Source organism: Dromiciops gliroides, chromosome 3 (genome assembly GCF_019393635.1).
Source record: "Dromiciops gliroides isolate mDroGli1 chromosome 3, mDroGli1.pri, whole genome shotgun sequence".
Classification (NCBI taxonomy): domain Eukaryota; kingdom Metazoa; phylum Chordata; class Mammalia; order Microbiotheria; family Microbiotheriidae; genus Dromiciops; species Dromiciops gliroides.
Genome location: NC_057863.1, coordinates 590,098,086 through 590,117,993, shown reverse-complemented (window position 1 = coordinate 590,117,993; position 19,908 = coordinate 590,098,086). Strand labels below are relative to the sequence as shown.

General features: G+C 43.7%; 1 protein-coding gene across 2 annotated transcripts in view; it reads left to right on the top strand.

Annotated features, from left to right (window-relative positions):
• OSCP1 (organic solute carrier partner 1) overlaps positions 1 to 19,464 on the top strand; it is a 51,837-nt gene extending 32,373 nt beyond the window's left edge. For both annotated transcript variants that reach the window (XM_043998732.1, XM_043998731.1), the window contains 8 exons: positions 6,175 to 6,342; positions 7,116 to 7,196; positions 9,030 to 9,133; positions 10,056 to 10,184; positions 11,261 to 11,333; positions 12,365 to 12,504; positions 15,130 to 15,193; positions 16,815 to 19,464. In XM_043998732.1, coding sequence (XP_043854667.1) covers positions 6,175 to 6,342; positions 7,116 to 7,196; positions 9,030 to 9,133; positions 10,056 to 10,184; positions 11,261 to 11,333; positions 12,365 to 12,504; positions 15,130 to 15,193; positions 16,815 to 16,931 — 876 coding nt within the window. In that variant the 3' untranslated portion in view covers positions 16,932 to 19,464. The remainder of the gene's footprint in view (positions 1 to 6,174; positions 6,343 to 7,115; positions 7,197 to 9,029; positions 9,134 to 10,055; positions 10,185 to 11,260; positions 11,334 to 12,364; positions 12,505 to 15,129; positions 15,194 to 16,814) is intronic.
• The last annotated feature ends 444 nt before the right edge of the window (positions 19,465 to 19,908 follow it).

Here is a 19,908-nt window from a genome sequence, read left to right as displayed (position 1 = left end):
AATGTTTAGGCCTTGTTCACACTTCTGGGTTTGATTGATTCAATCAATATGTGTTTCAAAAAATATATATACATATATATATGTATATGTGTGTGTGTTTCAGTTGATACTGACTTTACTCTTTCACTGAGGCAGCTAGAAGTGTCTTGGACTTGGAGTCAACAAGAGCTAAATTCAAATTCAGCCTCCTACACTTACTATCTCTATGACTCAACAAGTCACTTAGTTTCCTCAACTGTAAAGTGGGGATAGGTACCACTTATTGTTATTGATAAAGATATCCAGGCTAAATGAGGTGGCATAATTACAACTCCACCCTCCCACTATTCAAGAAGTAATGAAGGTAGGGGCGGCTAGGTGGCGCAGTGGATAAAGCACCGGCCCTGGATTCAGGAGTACCCGAGTTCAAATCTGGCCTCAGACACTTGACACTTATTAGCTGTGTGACCCTGGGCAAGTCACTTAACCCCCATTGCCCAGAAAAATACAAAAAAAAAAAAAGAAGAAGAAGTAATGAAGGTATAAACTAGGGCAGCCACAGTGAGTGGAAAGAAGGGGACAATATTATAAAGGTAGAATCTGAAACTGATTGAATATGGGGAGTGAGAAAGAGGGAAAAATCAGTGATGACATATCACAGAGCTGGGTGAGAAGGATAGTGGTATGCTCAATAGAAATAGAGAAGTTTGAAGGAAAGTTTGAAGGCTTAGAGGACAGTTTAATGAATTTTACTTTGGACATGTTGAGTTTGAAATATAGGAAATTGAAGAGATGTCTAGCAACTGATAATATAGGACTAGAGTTGAAGAAAGATTTCTGCTTTACATATAGATATGGGAGTCATCTGTGTAGAGGTGATGTGTAACTCTATGAGAACAAATGAGAAGGGCAGCTAAATGGCACAGAGGATAAAGCACCTGCCCTGGATTCAGGAGGACCTGAGTTCAAATCTGGTCTCAGACACTTGACACTTACTAACTGTGTGACCCTGGGCAAGTCACTTAACCCTCATTGCCCCACAAAAAAATAAAATGAATGAATGAATGAATAAAAATAACTGCAGACAACATAAAATATTTAGGAGTCCACCTGCTAAGAAAAACCCAGGGACTACATGAACACGATTAGAACAAATGAGATCATCAGGGCAGAAACATAAAGGGGAGAAGACACCCATGCTAAAGGTTGTGAAAATGGATAAGACTTAGAAAGGGCAGCCAGACAGGTAAGAGGATGCTGAGGAAAAAGCAGAGACAAGATGGATGGATGGATGGATGGATGGATGGATGGATGGATGGATGGATGGATGGATGGATGGATGGATGGATGGGTGGATGGATGGATGGATGGATGGGTGGATGGATGGATGGATGGATGGATGGGTGGATGGATGGATGGATGGATGGATGGATAGATGGGTGGATGGATCTTCACATACCATCTCCTCATTTATATATACACATATATATCTATGTGTAGGGTGTCCCAAAAGTCTTAGACCTGTTTTAAGCTTTAATAGCTGAGGTATAGAGCAGAAGAGATAAGAGAACTCAAGATGGATGGGTCTCCATTTTCTCATTCACTCCTTAGTAGACAAGAGGAGATGAGAAGGCCTTGGTGGTTTGAGACAAAAGATAAGATTTAGAACAGCTTCCGAAGATAGAGATATCGAGGAATAGAGAATCAAGGAGGGATAAAAGTCTTACAGTATGGTAGTGAGGAGCCAGTTGAGATTAGAGCATATGGTTTGCAATGAACTCAGTGATGTGTCTCCATCCAGCAGCATGCAGTTAGATACAGGCTGACAAGGTGGGTAGTGGCCGTGATCCAGAGTTGGGACTTGGCAGGAGCACAAAAGAGCAAGGGAGTAATGAGTGGAGGACAATATAAGTTGAATTGGTTGCCTATGAAGTCAGGACTCCTTTAACAGAATAAAAAGAGGGGCCAGAAAAGGGTGACAGATTGTGAAAAGAGGTCAAGATATATCTAAGGATCAAAAATAGGTCTATCAAGAGGCAAGAGAAATGGAAGGGGAAAAGACTATGGCCAGAGATGTGGCTTCACTGTCCAAGATTAAGGCGGTGCCTCAGTTGTGACCATGGCCTGAGGTCTGACCGACCATGCCTCTGGGCCACTGAGGTAGAAGAAAGCTGTAGGTCATGGAAGGTGAGAAGTTTGAGGAGATCTCAAGCCTCCGACTATGAGGACAGGTTGAGCTGGAGAGAATGACTGTGAGCTGGTCTCAAACTTCTTGAGAAAGGAGGGAGACCTCGGTAGCAGGCTGATCACAATAGCAAGGCTCTGGCCCAGCTCAAAAGATCACAGATCAGGAATTGGGGGGGGGGGGACTTTGGAGGGCATTTGTTCCAACCCCTTCATTGTTCAGGTGAGGGAAGTGAGGCTCAGTGTACTTTAGTGACTTGGCCAAGGCCACAAAAGGAGAAATAGAAGAATAGAAGAGCCAGGATTTGAACTCAGGTTCTGCACTCTCCCAAGTTCAGCATTCTCTGTTTATTCATTGTCCTAAGCTGTGTGACCATGGGCAAGTCACTTAACCCCCATTTCCCCGTGCAAAAAAAGAAATCATTGTCCTTATGCAGGTGATTCACAGATCTTCCTATCCACCCCAGGGTCCCCCCTGAGCTTCAGGCACCTATCACCATTGTCTACTGGCCATTTCAAACTAGATGTCCCAAAGACATCTCAAACTCAACATGTGTGAAACTAAACTCATCTTCACCCAAACCTTCTGGGCTCCCGGATTCCCAATTTCTGTTCATCCTTCCAGTCCTCCAGGTTCTTCACCTCAGCATTATCCCAGACTCCCCACTCTCCCTCACCCCAAATACCTAATCAGTTGCCAAATCTTTCAGTTTTTTCTTCCACAACATCTCTTAAATCCACTCTCTTCTTTTTACTCATAAAGCTAACCAACCACCTTATTTTGGGCCCTCATCAGCTCTCACCTCAATTATAGCAGCCTCTTTATTGTCCTCTCAACCTCAGGCCTCTCCCCACCACAGCCTATTCTACTGCCAGAGTGATTCCTTAAACATGGGTCTGGCCATGTCATTCCCATACTCAATCAATTGTCATATCTAAGATAAAATAGAAACTCCTCTGTTTAGCTTTGAGCAACCTGCACATATCCCCAACCCTTCCTTTTCCAGCCTTATGGGACATTTCTCCTTCTCCCATACCCTGAGATCCAATGAAATTAGCTTTCTCTCTATCCATTGTGAGTGACCCTCCATCCCCTCCCTCGGTGCCTGGACCCTGGCCATGCTCTATGCCTGAATGTGCTCCTTTCTCTGTCTTGGAAGCCCTCACTTCCTTCCAGTCAGTTCAAGTACCACCTTCTACATGAAATGCTGGTGCCCCAGCCACCTCTGTGCATCTCTGTATTTACTCTCTTTACAGTAATTCTATGTATATTCTATAGGGACTCACTGTCTCTCCCATTAGAACATCAGCTCCTTGGGAGCAGGGACCATTTCATTCTTTGTATTTGCATCCCCATAACCTAGCACGGGGCCTGATGCCCAGGGGACTCATCAGTGTTTATGACTGCCTGATAAAGAGACAGAATAGTGCCCAAATCAGGAAAGGTTGCAGCATGATGGTGGCAGTGACACCAGGGAACGCTGGATGCCAGGCCACCTCCTGTCATGCCATCCTTTTCCTTTGTGACCAGGGACATCCATCACAGAGCCACAGAATTAGTGTTCAAAGGAGCCATGTCCAGCCCATTCCTGAAAGACATCCTCTTCTGAAGCATGAGACAACTTGGGCCCTTCCATGCCAGCTTTCATGGTGGAGCCTGCTCCTTCCTGGAGTGTCCTGCCCCTCATGGAGGCCTCCTGGGCAGGAAGGGCCTTCCCCCCGGCTCCCTTGGCTCTTCATAATGTAGAACCCCGACAGAACCCCTTCCCCATCCCAGTGACTCTTGTCAGACTTGGCATGCCCAAGTAGAGGGCAGAGCCAGAGGTCACCAAGACCTGAGTTCAAAACTTGCCACAAAGCCTAATCTGAACTGTATCATCCTGGGCAAGTCACTTCTCTGAGCCTTGCTTTCCTCATTTCTTTGTGAAATGGTATCCTAATAGCACCAACCTCCTAGGGGTGTTGTATTGAATGATAAATTGTACATAAAACACTCTGCAGACCCATCATCATTACTATTATCATTATTGTTATCCTTAAAACAGAGTGCTCTGGTAAAAAGCAAAACACTTTCGAGGAGGGATAGGGTGAAAGAAGATGGAAAATAGAGTAAATATCAAGGGGAGGGAATAGGATGGAGGGTAATACAATTAGCAATAGTAACTGTGAAAGAAATGATGAGCAGGATGCTCTGAGAAAAATGCAGTCCATCTACAGAGAAAGAACTGATGGTATCTCAATACAGATTGAAGTATAATTTTTTTTGTTAGTTCCTCTTTCTAAAGTTATTTTGTCTGTTTTCTTTCACAACATGACTAACGTGGAGATGTTTTGCACAACTGCACATGTATAAGTTATATTGAATTGCTTGATTTCTTAGGGAGGAAGAAAATTTGGAACACAAAGTTTTCAAAAATCAATGTGAAAAATGTGTTTTTACATGTAACTTGAGGAAAATTCTAAATAAATAAATAAAATCAAAAAAGAGAGAGGGGGAAAAAAAAACCAGAGCGCTCTAAGCTGAACGAAGTACTCCACATGTGGCCCTGCCTTGTGCAGACAACACCTGCAAGTCTTGCCCAGTCGCCAGGTGTCCAAGTTTTTATTAGCCTTTCTTAACTGCCATGGCTAGCCCACTGGTCACTCATATTGAGCTCCTAGTTGCCTAAGGAGCAGCTTTCACTAAAGAGGGTGCTCGGGAGCACAGCATCTTCCAGAGAGGGCAAGGTTTCGGTGAGCATGAGAATGTGGAAAGAGTGAGAAAAGAAGAGATTGGGAATAAAAGAAAGTTTGCTCATTGAACGGGGTTTTAGAGGGTGTCATGGAAGGAGAGGATGGAGGAGTGCCTTGGAAGTGATAACACTGAGCTGGATAGGGATAGGAAACCAGAGAGTATCCCAGGAGGCAGTGACACTGAATCACTGTGATGGGAGGAGCAAGAGCTAAAGAGCTGGCCATAGACCTCGAAATAACCATTGGTTGGAACTTCTGCAATCCGCTGTCCTGTGATGGTAGAATGGAGTGTTCCTTCTCCAAATATCAAGAATCTTGGGATGGGTCTGTGGCAAGAAATCTGCTCTAGGGGCAGCTAGGTGGCGCAGTGGATAGAGCACCGGCCCTGGAGTCAGGAGGACCTGAGTTCAAATCCAGCCTCAGACACTTAACACTCACTAGCTGTGTGACCCTGGGCAAGTCACTTAACCCCAATTGCCTCACTAAAAAAACAAAAAAACAAAAAAAAGAAATCTGCTCTAGAGGTCTGGGTCCCCAGACTAAACTTAGATGGTGCCAGCTTAAGAAGGTGGAAAATGAGGCACTTATTTGGAGTTTGTATTTGATTCTCTGTCAGTCCTAGTGTCTGTCCCAGGTCCAGTCCAAGGTCTAGAGAGAAAAAGTGAAGATGGGATCAAGAAAAGGAAAGGATCCGGGAAATGTATGATTTTACCATTGTGAGCACTCTCTCCCAGATCACACTGCTTCTTGCTTTTGGAAACAGACTTCGTGAGTTGCAGTAGACAAGAAAATTAATCGCCAACCTTCTGGTGATGAGTCTTTTCAAATTTAGCTGGGTTGATCCTGAGAAAACTAATATACAGTCATCCCCAAATCTGTACATGAAGCTTTTCTAGCTGGAGAAAACCTAAAGTCACTTCCATGTCACAGTAAGACAACAGAGGATTTTAATGAAGGAATAATATTAGGTGGCTCAGTGGATAGAGCACTGGTCCTGGATTCAGGAGGACCCGACTTCAAATCCGGCCTCAGACACTTATTTACTGTGTGACCCTGAGTCACTTAACCCTGTTTGCCTCAGTTTCCTCATCTATAAAACAAGCTAGAGAAGGAAATGGCAAACTACTCCAGTATCTATGCCAAGAAAACCCCAACCAGGGTAATGAAAAGTTGGACCCGATTGAAATGACTCAACAGCCACAATATCATTATCACATTGATTGATCAGTCATTATGACTTCAGTAATTTGTTTTTATGTTTATTGTGTGGATTTTCAGCTCTTCGACTTGATGACCATGGCTTTCAAATATCAAGTGGTGCTGTGCCCCCGACCCAAGGATCTATTGCTGATCACTTTCAACCACTTAGATGCTATCAAGGATTTTGTCCGTGACTCCCCAACCATTATGAACCAAGTGGATGAGACCTTTCGGAAAATAATTGAAGTAAGGACTTTATCAGTCAATAAACCCTCAGCCCTGTTGACAATCTCTGTCATTTTAATATTCAGGAAAAGTAAATTCCATGGCCTTGAAGGCCTACAAGTCTCCTAACGAAATTCTGAACTATTTGAGGAAAAGCTAACATTTTAGGCTTCAGGAAACATTTTAGGCATCAGTTCACTTGTTTGCCCTTGTCAGTCACCACAAAGAGTAGCCAGAGTTTTCTGTCCTCTTTGGAGAGGAGTTCCTGCAATCCTCTAGTCTCTGACCTATAGTGTACAGGACCCATGACCAGGGTTCTCTTCTACCACATCCCGAACCAGTGGCCCTCCAAGCATCCCCAGAAGTCAGTCGGGAATGTCTCCTGGCATCAGCCTGGGTACAGGTTTTTTCTCCAGTAATCTTGTTTCCTCCTTTGTACAACCAGGGCATAGGGAGAGAGAGGAAGGGCTCCGGAAGACTGGCCTGGAAAACCTCTCAGAGCTAGAACTCTGTGACTCTTATTAAATTCTGGGCTGTGTTCTCTGAAGCTTTTGTGGAGGAAATGAAAAGTGCCATAAAAATATTTTAAAGCTCCCTGTTCTCTGATAATTTTTTCTTCATGTGAGTTTCGTTTCATTTTTATTCTGTAACTCCTCCCTTGGAGGGCCCAACTGTTGTGGCTGCTGCTGGTCTGCTTTGCTTTCCTGGTCCATTGTGGCTTCTTCATTTCACTGTGCACCCACCCCTGCCCCTTCCCAGAAGGGTTATGAGCCTTGTTCTCTGCTCTTTGGCAGGTGTATGGTCGTCTTCCTGCTGGTGAGTTCCAGCTCATCAGACAGACCCTGCTGATTTTCTTTCGGGACATACACATCCGGGTGAGTGTATAAACAGTCTCTTACAGGACCAATGAGCCTTAAAATGGAGCTGGCATCAGAGCACAGAAGTGTAGGTTTGAGGGACCCAGCCTGAGAGGCAGCAGATCAGGGAGAAGAGTCTGTGGAGGGTCAGTACAGGGGACTGTCATTTACTGTCCGCCCTTCAGGTAAAAAGGGGTTCAGACCCAGTTCTGCGACATGCTAGCGTGGGCAAGCCATGTAAGCTCCCTGGGCCTCAGTTTCCTCATCTGTAAAACAAAGACAATTTCACTTGTACCACCTACCTCACAGTGTTGTGGTAAGGAAGCACTTTTTAAACTGTAAAGTTCTCTAGAAATGTGAGTAGTTGTTGTTAATAGCATTGTTAATAGCAACAACAATAATAGCATTAATAGAATAAGGATCGATAGGTCCTACAGAGTCATCTATAGGTATAATTTTGTAAGGGTCCTTGATTCCTCTGTTTTAAAATCATACCACCAGTCTTCTAGGGACAAATCTCTTGTTTGTTCCAATTAAACATAAAAAAGGTTCAACCAAAAAATAAATAAATAAATAAATAAAATAAATTTTAAAAAAAAAAAAGGTTCAACCTCCATTTGCAGAAAAATGTGAGATAATCTCCGGAAATCACCTACTAATTACCATTCTTCCAACAAGTAAAATTCTGTTTGCAAAATGTAGATTCTCTGGTTAAATTAAGAAATGCAAGTGGCTTTTAATATTGTTGATCCCTGACAGAAACTAACACTGGTAGCTTTTTTATAGTTACATCTCCAATCTTATTTTCCATCATTCCCCTACACAAATCCATTCCTCCAGAACCTGGTCCTGACAACTCAGTGCTCCCATTCCCACCCCTCCTCACGCCATCCCCATAAATCCTCTTCAATTACCAAAGTCCTACCCATCCTCCAAACCCCAGTTCTCAAGTCACACACCTCTTCTCTGAAACCTGCCCAGCCCAGCCCAGCATTTACTGTCTGCCTTCATTTATCACATGCTCCTTTGTATCATTATTTATCTTTTTACACATATGCTCTATCTCCCAAAATAGACTGTAAGCTCTTTGAGGACAAGGACCAGGTTTTATACTTCTTTTGGGGGGTTTTGTTTGTTTGTTTGTTTGTTTTTTGGTGAGGCAATTGGGGTTAAGTGACTTGCCCAAGGTCACACAGCTAGTCAAGTGTCTGAGGCTGGGTTTGAACTCAGGTCTTCCTGAATCCAGGGCCAATGCTCTATCCACTGCGCCACCTAGCTGCCCCTCTTATACTTCTTATATACTCATTGCTGAGCACAGGGCCTTTCACATAGTAGATACTTAATAGATGATGACTATTTACAAAGGAAAGTCAAGCCACTTTCTAAGAACACCTGATCTGAGTATGTTGTGTTTCATCTATAAAGCCAATTTCAAAAGTCCTGAGGAAGCCACATTGCCATACCTCCTTTTAGTCATAACATATAAAAAAATTAGTAATAGATGATATTAGAACTAGATTTATTCACAGTACATAAATAACTTTAAATAGTTCATGTGATTAGCTGGTTAAAAGTCTCTTAACAATTTCTAGTCCATGAGACAGCATACTCCCAGTGAACAATGGGATAAAAATTGGAATAAAGGATTTTCATCTGTGAAATATGAATTCACACCTGACTCATCTGTGCATGTCCTTATTGCCTTATTCTTCCTTACACTGATGACTGTAACAGCCCCAAGTCCTAGCATAAGTCCCATTCTCAGAAATGATCTGTATACATTTGATTTTCAGATTGTAATTACTTTGCTTGGTAGTAAAAATGATAATGTCAACACTTTATGTTTTCTAGGTATCCATATTTCTAAAGGACAAAGTCCAGAATGCAAATGGCCGCTTTGTGTTGCCAATATCTGGACCTGTTCCATGGGGAACCGATGTCCCTGGACTCATCAGGTGAATTATCTGCAATGATGATTTGACAGAGGTTCTTAATACCTTTCTTTTTTTTTAATGTGAGGCAATGGGGGGGTTAAAGTGACTTGCCCAGGGTCACACAGCTAGTAAGTCTCAAGTGTCTGAGACTGGATTTGAACTCAGGTCCTCCCGAATCCAAGGCCAGTGCTTTATCCACTGCACCACCTAGCTGCCCCTTTAATATCTTTTAAACAATTAACTTCATGAGTATAGGACAGAGGAGACACAACTTGATATCATGAGGGCATCTTAGTGACTAAAAGTTTAAATCAACAGAATGATGTAGCTACCCCTTCCCCCCACCAAAAAAAATAAAATAATAACCTAATGTAATCTCAGGTTCCATTAATAGAAATTCAGTGTCCAAAGTAGAGAAGGTTATTTACTCAGCTCTGTGCTGGCCAGATTACCTCCTAGAGTATTGTATTCCATGAGAGAAATGGTGATAAACCATCCATGGATAGCAACCCAGAAGAGAGTGACCAGTATAGCAAGGGGACTAACAAACCTCTTATGTGAAGATTGGTTCAACAGATTCATCAGAACACACTTCTACCCTGCCCCACCATCGTTCATCTTTCTACCCTGTGTGGTTATAAAAAAGCATCAGAGGGGGCGGCTAGGTGGCACAGTGGATAAATCAGTGGCCCTGGATTCAGGAGTACCTGAGTTCAAATCCGGCCTCAGACACTTGACACTTACTAGCTGTGTGACCCTGGGCAAGTCACTTAACCCCCATTGCCCTGCAAAAAAAAATTAAAATTAAAATTAAAAAATTAAAAAGCATCAGAGCTTACCCAGTAACATGGGGAGTGATGTTTTGTAGGCAAAACCTGCAAGTCCTCATGCTCCAATAGGTCTTTGCCCCTGGGATCATTCTGAACCATTCGTTGTATTGCAGGATGTTTAATAACAAAGGAGAAGAAGTGAAGAGAGTGGAATTTAAGCATGGTGGACACTTCGAAAGGGCACAGAGCGAAGGTTCTTTTGATCTTTATGGAGACAGAGTCCTCACACTAGGAAAGAATATGTAAGTAAACTCTGTCTTCCTGAAAGAACCCAAGTAGATATGCTTTTAATTAAAAACCTCTTTGAGTCTAGCTATAAAAACCACTGCTAGAGGCAGAGAGGGCTCTCTTCCTCCTATAGAAGGCACTCAGATCTTTGACCTTGCCGTAAAAAACTAAGAATACAACACTGAAAAGAACTCTGTAGGTAAAGAAAAAGGCACCAATCAGCCTGGAAGAAAGCTGGCCAGAGCCTCTGATTGTGCATTTTAGCAAACAGCCAAAGAGGCACTGACACTATATTCCCATCTGCCTTGAGGCTGTACCCCAGAGCCCAGTGGATCTTTCCTTTGGACTTGCAGCTGAAGCCTCCAGTATTTGTTTCTCCCCTTAATAGGTTGAGAGCAGGAACATCTCGCTTGTCTATGTATATCCCCAGCATTTGCACATTTTTGTCGTTCAGTCATTCAGTTGTGTCCAACTCTTCATGACCCCACAGACTATATCACACCAACACTGTCCATGGAGTTTTCTTGGCAAAGATACTGAAGTGGTTTGTCATTTCCTTCTCCAGTCAACCAAGGCAAGAAAGATTAAGTTTCTTGCCCAGGGTTATACAGTTAGTAAGTGTCTGAGGCTGGATTTGAACTCAGATCTTCCTGACTCCAGGACCAACATTTTCTATCCACCTAGCTGCCTCAAATGTGCATTTGCACATAGTAAGCACTTATTAAATGCATTTTCATTTATTCTTTCATTTATCTAATAGCATCCTTTTTTTTTCAGTTATACATGATTATCATATTTGGCCCTATTTAGGTATGACCTTAAAACATGAAGGGAGATGCTTCCCAATATTGTGTTTCCTGTTTTTGTTCACTCCTGAGGGATTGAAAATTCTGAGTGCTTGATACCCATTTAATAATATTTCAGCATTCCAACATCTTTCCAAAATCAGTACACCTAAAACCATACTCTTCACTCCAGCTACTCAACGCCTCAGAATAACGAATGTGGGCCTTTAATGGGGAATAATTAGAAAGTCTGTGAAATGATACAGAACCAGGAAAATACATTAACTACTTGTTACTGTTACCAGGTACAGCATTAGTCGGCCAGTGGAAACACATGTGTCTGGACCATCAAAGAACTCAGCTTTGAATACTACTAAGGTGAGCATCTTTCTTTCCTGCAGTGCTGCCCTCCTGACATTTTACCTTTGGTCTGTGTTTAACCCTTCATGTGAATACAGCCTGTAGCCGTCATGGTGGAGATGTGGGACTGTTTAGAGTTTAAAATAAACATTTCCCTCAGTGCTTCTCATCTTCTCGGGTCCATCAGAAGTGTCTGCCCATTTAGAATATAATCTTCCCAACCGTCCATTAAGGCTTACATTTCCAATGAGCGGATATAGATAATTTGGGCCTTTGCCTGACAAACCCAGACACCACACCAGGTCCTGTGAACCAGGGCCCTTAAGCCAGTGGTTACTATAACTTGATACTAACACTTGTGTGTGTGCTTTTTTCCTAAAAACGCTTCTCTGTTTAATTATATGGTGCATGAATTCTAAGCAAGGTTCTAAGTTCCCTTCCATATAAATTTCCAGTGCTTTGGTAAATAGCTATTTATGGAGATCAGTCCTCTAGTGTTGCTCAGTAGCAACTCTCACCAGTAGAGGGCAGTGTGAGAACTCATCCAAAATGAGGATTGGGAACAAGCCATGGAGTTAATACTACTAAAAGAAGAAAAAGAAAATGAATGGACCCTAAAGTAAAAAGCAAACTCTCATCTTTACTGAGGAAAAATACTTCGTAAAGACAGGATTAGCACTGCTTCAGCCAGGCTTTCTCTGGCCTCTAGCTCAAGGCATGTGGCTGGAGCCATGCCAGAGCCTATTGGGGAGGCCTAACGCACATCAACTGTGCCCATCAGGTGATGTCCCTCTATTTAGGGTTCAGATCATTGCTCCCTTATGACTAAGAGCTTGCTTCTGCCACTGTTAGAGAATGATTATAGGTATTTCCAGTCTTTCTAGATGGACCCAATTCACCACAGACATCATGTTGTTTCATTTTTATTTGAGCTATGTTTTCCTTTATTTGAAATGTTAACCCTGAGTCTATGTAATCTATTACAGTATCTGAGGCTTGTAAGCATGAACACCTCCACATAGCTAAAAAAACTGAAATTGTTTTAATAGGAGAGCATTGCCTCGGACCTTCTTGCTAAAGAAGAACTGAATTTCTTGGCCAGGTTGATGGGAGGAATGGAGGTTACGAAAACCAGTGCCCCTGAACCCGGATTCCGGTTGAATCTGTTTACTACTGATGAAGAAGAAGAGTATGTTTTACTCCTATTGGTACTTTGGTGGTTCAGGTGTTTCTGTCAAGATAGATAATGCTTCCTTCAACCCCTTCAGTATACAGCTCCCTATGATTTCTGCTACTCTACAGAGAGAGATCATGTTTGTGAGTGTAGTACTTGGATTATATATCTGTTATCCTTCATCATGCTGTATGACTGGCCAATCTCCTGGTCATACATACCATATCAAACTGTTTTGTACCCCTTCTCATGGAAGGCAGCATTACATGATGGAGAGAGCATTTGCCTTAGACTTAGGAGACCCAGGTTCATATCTTAAGGATGACCCCCACACATCTCCCTTAAATAAAGGCCCATCTTTTTAACATTAATATCCTCATGATATTGAGAGGATACATTAGAGTGGTGGTTCTGTCATTAGTTTGACGTGACTTGGGTATGTGGAGGCTGCAGCATATATCCAGTAAAGAACTGAGAGGAGAAGCAGCATAAAAGAAATTACCAAAAAAACATGACCCAGAAAGGAAGTGGGGTAGTGTAGTATTGAAAGTGAGGGGTGCCTGAGGGACGGCCCATACAATATCAAGAGATCTAGGAGGCAAGGGGACAGCTAGGTGGTACAGTGGATAAAGCACCAGCCCTGGATTCAGGAGGACCTGAGTTCAAATCCGGCCTCAGACACTTGACACTTTCTAGCTGTGTGACCCTGGGCAAGTCACTTAACCCTCACTATCACTAAAAAAAAAGGGGGGGGATTAAATTTTAGAAAACTGAGGCAAACAGGGTTGGGTGACTCGTCCAGGGTCACACAGGTAGTAAGTATCTCAAGCTGGATTTGAATGAGTCTTCCTGACTCCAGGGCTGGCACTCTATTCACTGAACCACCTCACTGCCCTATTCTAGAATGTATAAGTGTCAAATGTTAAGCCAAACTAAAACCAAAAAAAGACAGAAATGTTAAAAAAGAGAGACACAGAGAGAGATCTAGGAGGCAGGTCCCCACATGTCATAGGGACTAGGATATAGGGTGAGATATGTGACCTGCAGTGGTGAAGGAAGGACCTACTGGAGAAACATGGGCATGACAGCACACAGTGAGGAAAGGCACTTCCCCAAAGCACTATTTAAACATGAGCTGCAGCTACCAACTGTGTGTTCTTCCTTGACCTTTGGGTTACTTGCATTTTAGATTTCCCGAGATCGTGCTTTTCCATGATTTGTGGCCATGTGGTTTTACTAAGAACATTAAAGAGATGGGCTTTTGTGGTACTGAGCAGTGTGGAATTAAAGTGCCGCACAGGTTTTCAAATAGGATCTAGCCCCAGCTCCTCCTAGGCAAGTCTGGCTCTCCCTTAGGACAGCAATCACAGGTGAGCCCAGAAATGAGGAAAAGGAGATGGATAAGGTTTACTGTGGGACCCTGAGCAGGGCTTCAATTCCAGATTGCTCAATGTCACAAAAGCCCATCCATCTCTATGTAATGTTATTTTTTCCTAGGCACATTGTATGGTTGCAAATCATAAATGGCATGAGTTCAAAAGAATCAAAAGTATAGGTATCTATGTATAGACATATTTTCTATGTTATATATATATATATTATATATATAAAACATACATTTTGTAATCCTCTAGATCAGCATGGAGGTAGATTACTTTTCCGAAATCCATCAGTTTCATGATGTGGCCCTGAAAATAAGAAGGCAAACAAACTAACTCAGCAGTCTGTTCATCCACTACATAGCATAGTCTTGGAAATGTTCACTTTTCATCCACTTTATAATTCTAGTATTGATGGTCAAACTAATCCCTGTTTTATTTCTGTGGTCACTGGTTAGTCATGTCTGACTCTTCACGGAACACCAGTACTATCTCTGGGCTTTTCTTGGCAGAGATACTGGAGTATCTCTGCCTTTTCCTTCTCCAGTGGATTAAGGCAAACAGAGGTTAAGTGGCTTGCCCAATGTCCAGGGCTGGATTTGAACTCCTAACTCCAGGCCCAGCACCCTATCCACTGACACACCTAGCTGCCTAGTATTTCATTTCTTTCTCCTTAAAAATAAAGTGCCTAGGGGGGCAGCTAGGTGGCGCAGTGGATAAAGCACCGGCCCTGGATTCAGGAGTACCTGAGTTCAAATTCGGCCTGAGACACTTACTAGCTGTGTGACCCTGGGCAAGTCACTTAACCCCCATTGCCCCGCAAAAAAAATAAAATAAAATAAAATAAAGTGCCTAGGCAAGGAACTAGGTGACAGCCTATTAGAGGCCACTTCACAAGCTCCTCTAGCACTGCCTCAAATAAGAGGACATAGTTGAGAGCAATGAGCAGTGTTATTGTAAGAAAGCATTGATCAAATTGGGAAAACTGCAGGAAATTCAGAAGGAGATCACTTTCTTCTTGTTTCCCTAAAAAAAAAAGAAAAGAAAAAGAAAACATATCTAAGGGGGCAGCTCGGTGGCACAGTGGATAGAGTACTGGCCCTGGATTCAGGAGGACCTGAGTTCAAATCTGACCTCTGACACTTACTAGCTGTGTGACCTTGGGCAAGTCACTTAACCCTCATTGCCCTGGAGAGGGGCGGGGGAACCATATCTTAGGTCTAAAATGTGGTGGTGTTTTTCTTCCTACCCTTCTTCTTAGGCATGCAGCACTAACCAGGCCAGAAGAGTTATCATACCAAGTCATCAACATTCAGGCTGCCCAGGTGAGTAAGTGCAGGGCACCATGAAGCAGGGAGATGACAACTTGGAGAAGGAGGGAGGCCCAGAGAACCTTATCACAGGACTTGCTTTGTATGAAAATCTGAGTCTGGATGGGAGATAAGAGCTGAGTGGTGTGAGAATATTATTAATATTACAGGGGCCCCCTACTGTGCGAGCATGTGACCACCCTCAACCAATCAGCTTGAAGCCGCGTGTGTGTGTGTGTGTGTGTGTGTGTGTGTGTGTGTGTGTGTGTGTGTGTGGGTTTTGTCAGTTGGTTTTGGGAGTTGGTGGTGGGAACCTCATGAGGATGGCAGCTGAACCAGGAGTGGTTGAGGTAGTTAGGGTTTTCCTATTCTTGTTCTCTCTTTGTTAACCTCTAATGTATTTTAATAAATGTTTAATACCTAAACTGTGACACTGCTGTCCTAGTTAGCAGTCCCCACAAGGGAGCAGGTAGGGAGACCACACACATTGAGTTTTACCCGTCACAGTGGAAAAGAGTAAGAAACCTAAGCCAAACAAAGGAGAATGTTAATAATGAATAGTGCGGGAGCTAAGAGGAGAGATGCACGTTCTTGGGACTACCCCCCCCACCCCGCAGCTCCCAGTCAACTTGATGCCAGGAAGGGCATTGGACTGAAAACCAGGAAACCCAGCTCCTAGTCCTGCTGCTGTGGCTTCCATTTCCTTGCTAGGGGGCTTTGAGCAAATCTCTCCACCTTGGTTTCTTCCACTCCAGAGTCAAAACTTAATCCTTTTCATCACTTAACACCTTGAATTTTTAATATTATGAATAACTTTTAACAGCCAATTCAGTTCAACACATATCTAAACATTTATTAAAGGCCTACTGTGGGCCAGGCACTGTGCTAAGTATTAGGGATAGCAATAAAAAAAGAAAAAGATTTTTTTAATTTAAGAAAAATGGTCTCCCTGCCCTCAAAGAGCTTGCAATCTAAGAGAAGACAATACACAAAAGGAGGCTTGGGGGTGGGGGGCGATGTGGAACCAGGCAGAGCAGCAGATGCAAAATGGAGTGAGCTGAAGGTGTAGTCTCTGCCTTCTGTAAAGAAGGGCTTTGGAAGGAGTTTGAAACTCCACACTCTAGCCTTCCAATCAGAAGGGAGAGGAGACTGAGGGAGGTGGTATCCAAAGCTTCAGTCAGCAACATGGTGGTGAGGTTGGAAGGGATGAGTTTATCCTAGGAAGAAGGGGGTCTTGTTCGGTGGAGTTAAAATCAGGCAGGACAACAGATCAACCTGGAGTGAACATTTACTGTCAGTAAGGCCCAGTGCTGGGCCCTGAAAGGCTGCCCTCCAAAAGCTTACAGTATAGCAGGGCAGATAAGATAGACGACTGCTAATCCAGCAAGAACATGATCAGTAAGTACCATTAGGGAGCTATGAACAAGATACCATTTAGGTTTAGAAGAGGAAGAAGCCAATGTAGTCAGAGCAGATGGGGAACTGAAGTACACTGCTTAGAGTTGTTAGTGACCTGACATGACATACTGAGTAACGAGACTGAGCTATTCTCTTAAAACAGACTTCCTCCCAGACCTGGGCTAACTATGCACCCACACATGCTTTCTACTCACTTCTGCCTTTACTTCATTAACAGGACCAGCAAAGAAATGAAGAGCTGACTCGTATCATGGGCGAATTTGAGATCCATGATCAGCCCCAACAGAGCACCAGCAAAGGTGACGATTTGCTGGCCATGATGGATGAATTGTAACAGTGGCCTGGTGAGCCCGGGCTCCCACCAACAGCAGAGACTGCTGGACCATAGCTGCCTGAGATTGGACTAGGACCCTCAAAGACGCTGCTAGTTTTGTACCAAGTGGAGCCTTGATCCCTCATACTTTTTTATAATGTGACCAACTGCACAAGCTTCTTTCCCTTGCTCAGAGCTTTCTCCCAAAGGCCCTAACACACATACATACATAGATAGACACACACACACACACATACATGCATGCATATGCACACACACACACTGCATACTCAGCTAAAATCATTCTGATTTTCAAACTTGACCTTTTTGTGTTTCCTTTCCAAATGTTGCAGCAGCCATCTCTAGCTGAGCAGGCTCAGATCCCAGCCCTGGAATCTGCAAGGGCAGGATTGTGGGTACCTTCTCTCTGCTTTGCTCCCTCATCTCCCCTGTGAGAGGGAGGGATCTTGTCTATGTCTCTAATCTTCACGGGGAATCCAAAGCTTTTTGTTTGTTCTGCCTTACAGGTCGTTTGGGAAGCTCTCTTCTCTCTAGTCGAGTAGGAACAAGAATCTCAGGGAGGCAGAGTAATCAGGGCAGTGGCGTGGACTAGCCCAGCTGTGTTGATATGTAGATATGTGTGTGTGTATGGGTGTGCACATGTGCGTGTGTGCATGTGTGTGTGTGTGTATACATATATATTTGAAGAAAATATTTTGCTTTTCAGCATGGTCTGTGCTTCTTACCCCCAGCTTTTATCTTTGCCATCCCCAGGCTGGCATACCAGACAACCAGGAGGTCATGAGATGTGTCTCACAAAGCCAGTGTGTTGTGCTCAGGCGATGGAGACACCACAGATAGCTGTCACCTTGCCTTTTGATTACCAGCCAAGCAATGTCCCTTCATGAGGAAAAGATACCCCAGTCTAATTAGGGCTCACTTAAAGTAGTCATAGGCTTTGCCTGCTTTCTTTTCAGGAGATTGAAATCAATTCAGCCTCTTACTGTTGAATCAGGAATGATCTGAGGAGCCCCTCCCTCCCATCTGCTAGTCTGTAGCCTGTGGGAACTAGCCCATGGAGCATGCTTTGCAATGGGAGCGGCTGGAATGGCCATCCCATGGAACATGCATTGGAATGGGCCTGCACCTCAACCCCCTCTGGTGAACCAGATGGGCCCCTGCTCAGTGCTGAAGGATTTGCACTTTAGAATAATGCAGTAATCTCTTATCATCCCCCAAGAACCATGGCTGGTTCAGTTCCAAATAAAGTATATAGAGTAGACTTAAATTATTTCTATACAGGAAGCATCCAGCTTGGTGATATAGTGGCAAGGGATTAGTTGGCTTCTTCCCCTTCCCCCAACCTGTCACATCCAAGCTAAAATGAATCTCTTCTGTAGTGAGTACAAGGGGAAGCATTATCCCATTTTCATCTTTAAAAAAACTATCATCAGACTTATTCCTAGAACGGTAGGCTATGCCCTGGTACTGGAAGGTCTTGATGTGAGTAACTAAGTCCTCTTTCTTTACAAACCAAACAAGTTTAAGTTGCTTCCTGCTCATCTATCTCACTGAGTTTTCTGCTAAAGCCCTCCAGGAAAGTAGGTGGTAAAGAGGGATAGCGTAAGTTCACACTCTTGTTCAAAGGTTTACCAAGTGCCTTCTGTTCAGTCCCTTCCTTTTGCACAGTTTGGGCTCCCTTTGAAGGGGGGGGTATAGTTTGGTTGGGGACTAAGCAAGGGGGAAACGTTGCAGCCTGTTTAAAGGCTAGCTCCTGCCCCTTGGTTTAGGGCTGGTTTAGCAGACTCTACAAAGCTAGGCTTTACTAGATGCCAAGGGCGTGTCCTCTGGGCCATTGGAGGTGAGCCACAAACTGCCAAGAAGAGGTGGCCACCTCCCAGTGACATATTCCTGAGCCATGCCAGTGATTTCAGTGATATTAGTCTTCTTGGTAAATAAACAAGATAAAAATCTCTATCCCTAAAGTAGCTCTTTGATGAGGCAATCTTTTGGCATGTTCCACCCCTCTGGACTTGCATGAATATTGAGAAAGTGAGTGTAATTCCTCTGTGTGGTAGAGTAGGAGTGTCCAGAGACCACAAGAGGACCAGGGGCAAGTCAAAAATAACAGAGAGGGGGTGACGGGAATAGAACACCCCGGACTCTCCATTCATTTAACCCCAAACCAAAGGGAGCAGAGAAAGAGCAGTGTTCCCATAAAGCCCCTAGACACCCTTTCCACAGTTGTCTAAGTCCATTGCCATTATTGTAATTGTCAGTGTAAGGAGACCACCCAACCACCTCTGGGTTTGGCTTTCACTTCCTAAGTAAACCAATAGGATGGCATTGGCTACCAGGAAGGATGTCCTAAAACTGAGGGACGAGGGGAGCTGGGGAAGTATAGAAAGTGGGACGATTGAGAATGATCTCCTCAAGCACATCCTGTCTTCAGTCTAAGCCAGAAGTTGGACCAGCATGGTCCAGTAGAAGGAGTGCTAGATTTAGAATTAGAGGACCCAAGTTCAAATCCCAGTTCTGCCTCTTACTCCCTCTGTGATCTCTAAGGTCTCTTTCCCATCATCTTGCGGTTCACACAAGAGTACCCAGGCCTTCCCTGTCTGTGTTAAAAGGCAAAACTCCCCTTCTTCTCAAGCCATGGATGGACAAGGAAGCATCAAGATGCGGGTCTGCCATACCAAAGCTCAAAGGAGGCATTCACCTTTGTGACCCAACCCCAGAGCAGCCCAAATGCTTCTTCCCACTCCAGTACTCCCTCTGCCCTGCCACAGATCCAGTCCCTCCATGGCGAGGATCGTTTTTGAAGGTGGCTGCAGCCAAAACCCAAAAATCATTACCTTGCTACCAACCTTCTAGGGATGAGGCTGTCACATTTTTTTAAATTATAACTAAAAATTTACTTTACTCCAGTCGACAAACATTAAGCACCAATGTGGAATGCAGCGTGCTAGAAACTGTATTTTAGCCATTTCATGGGTTG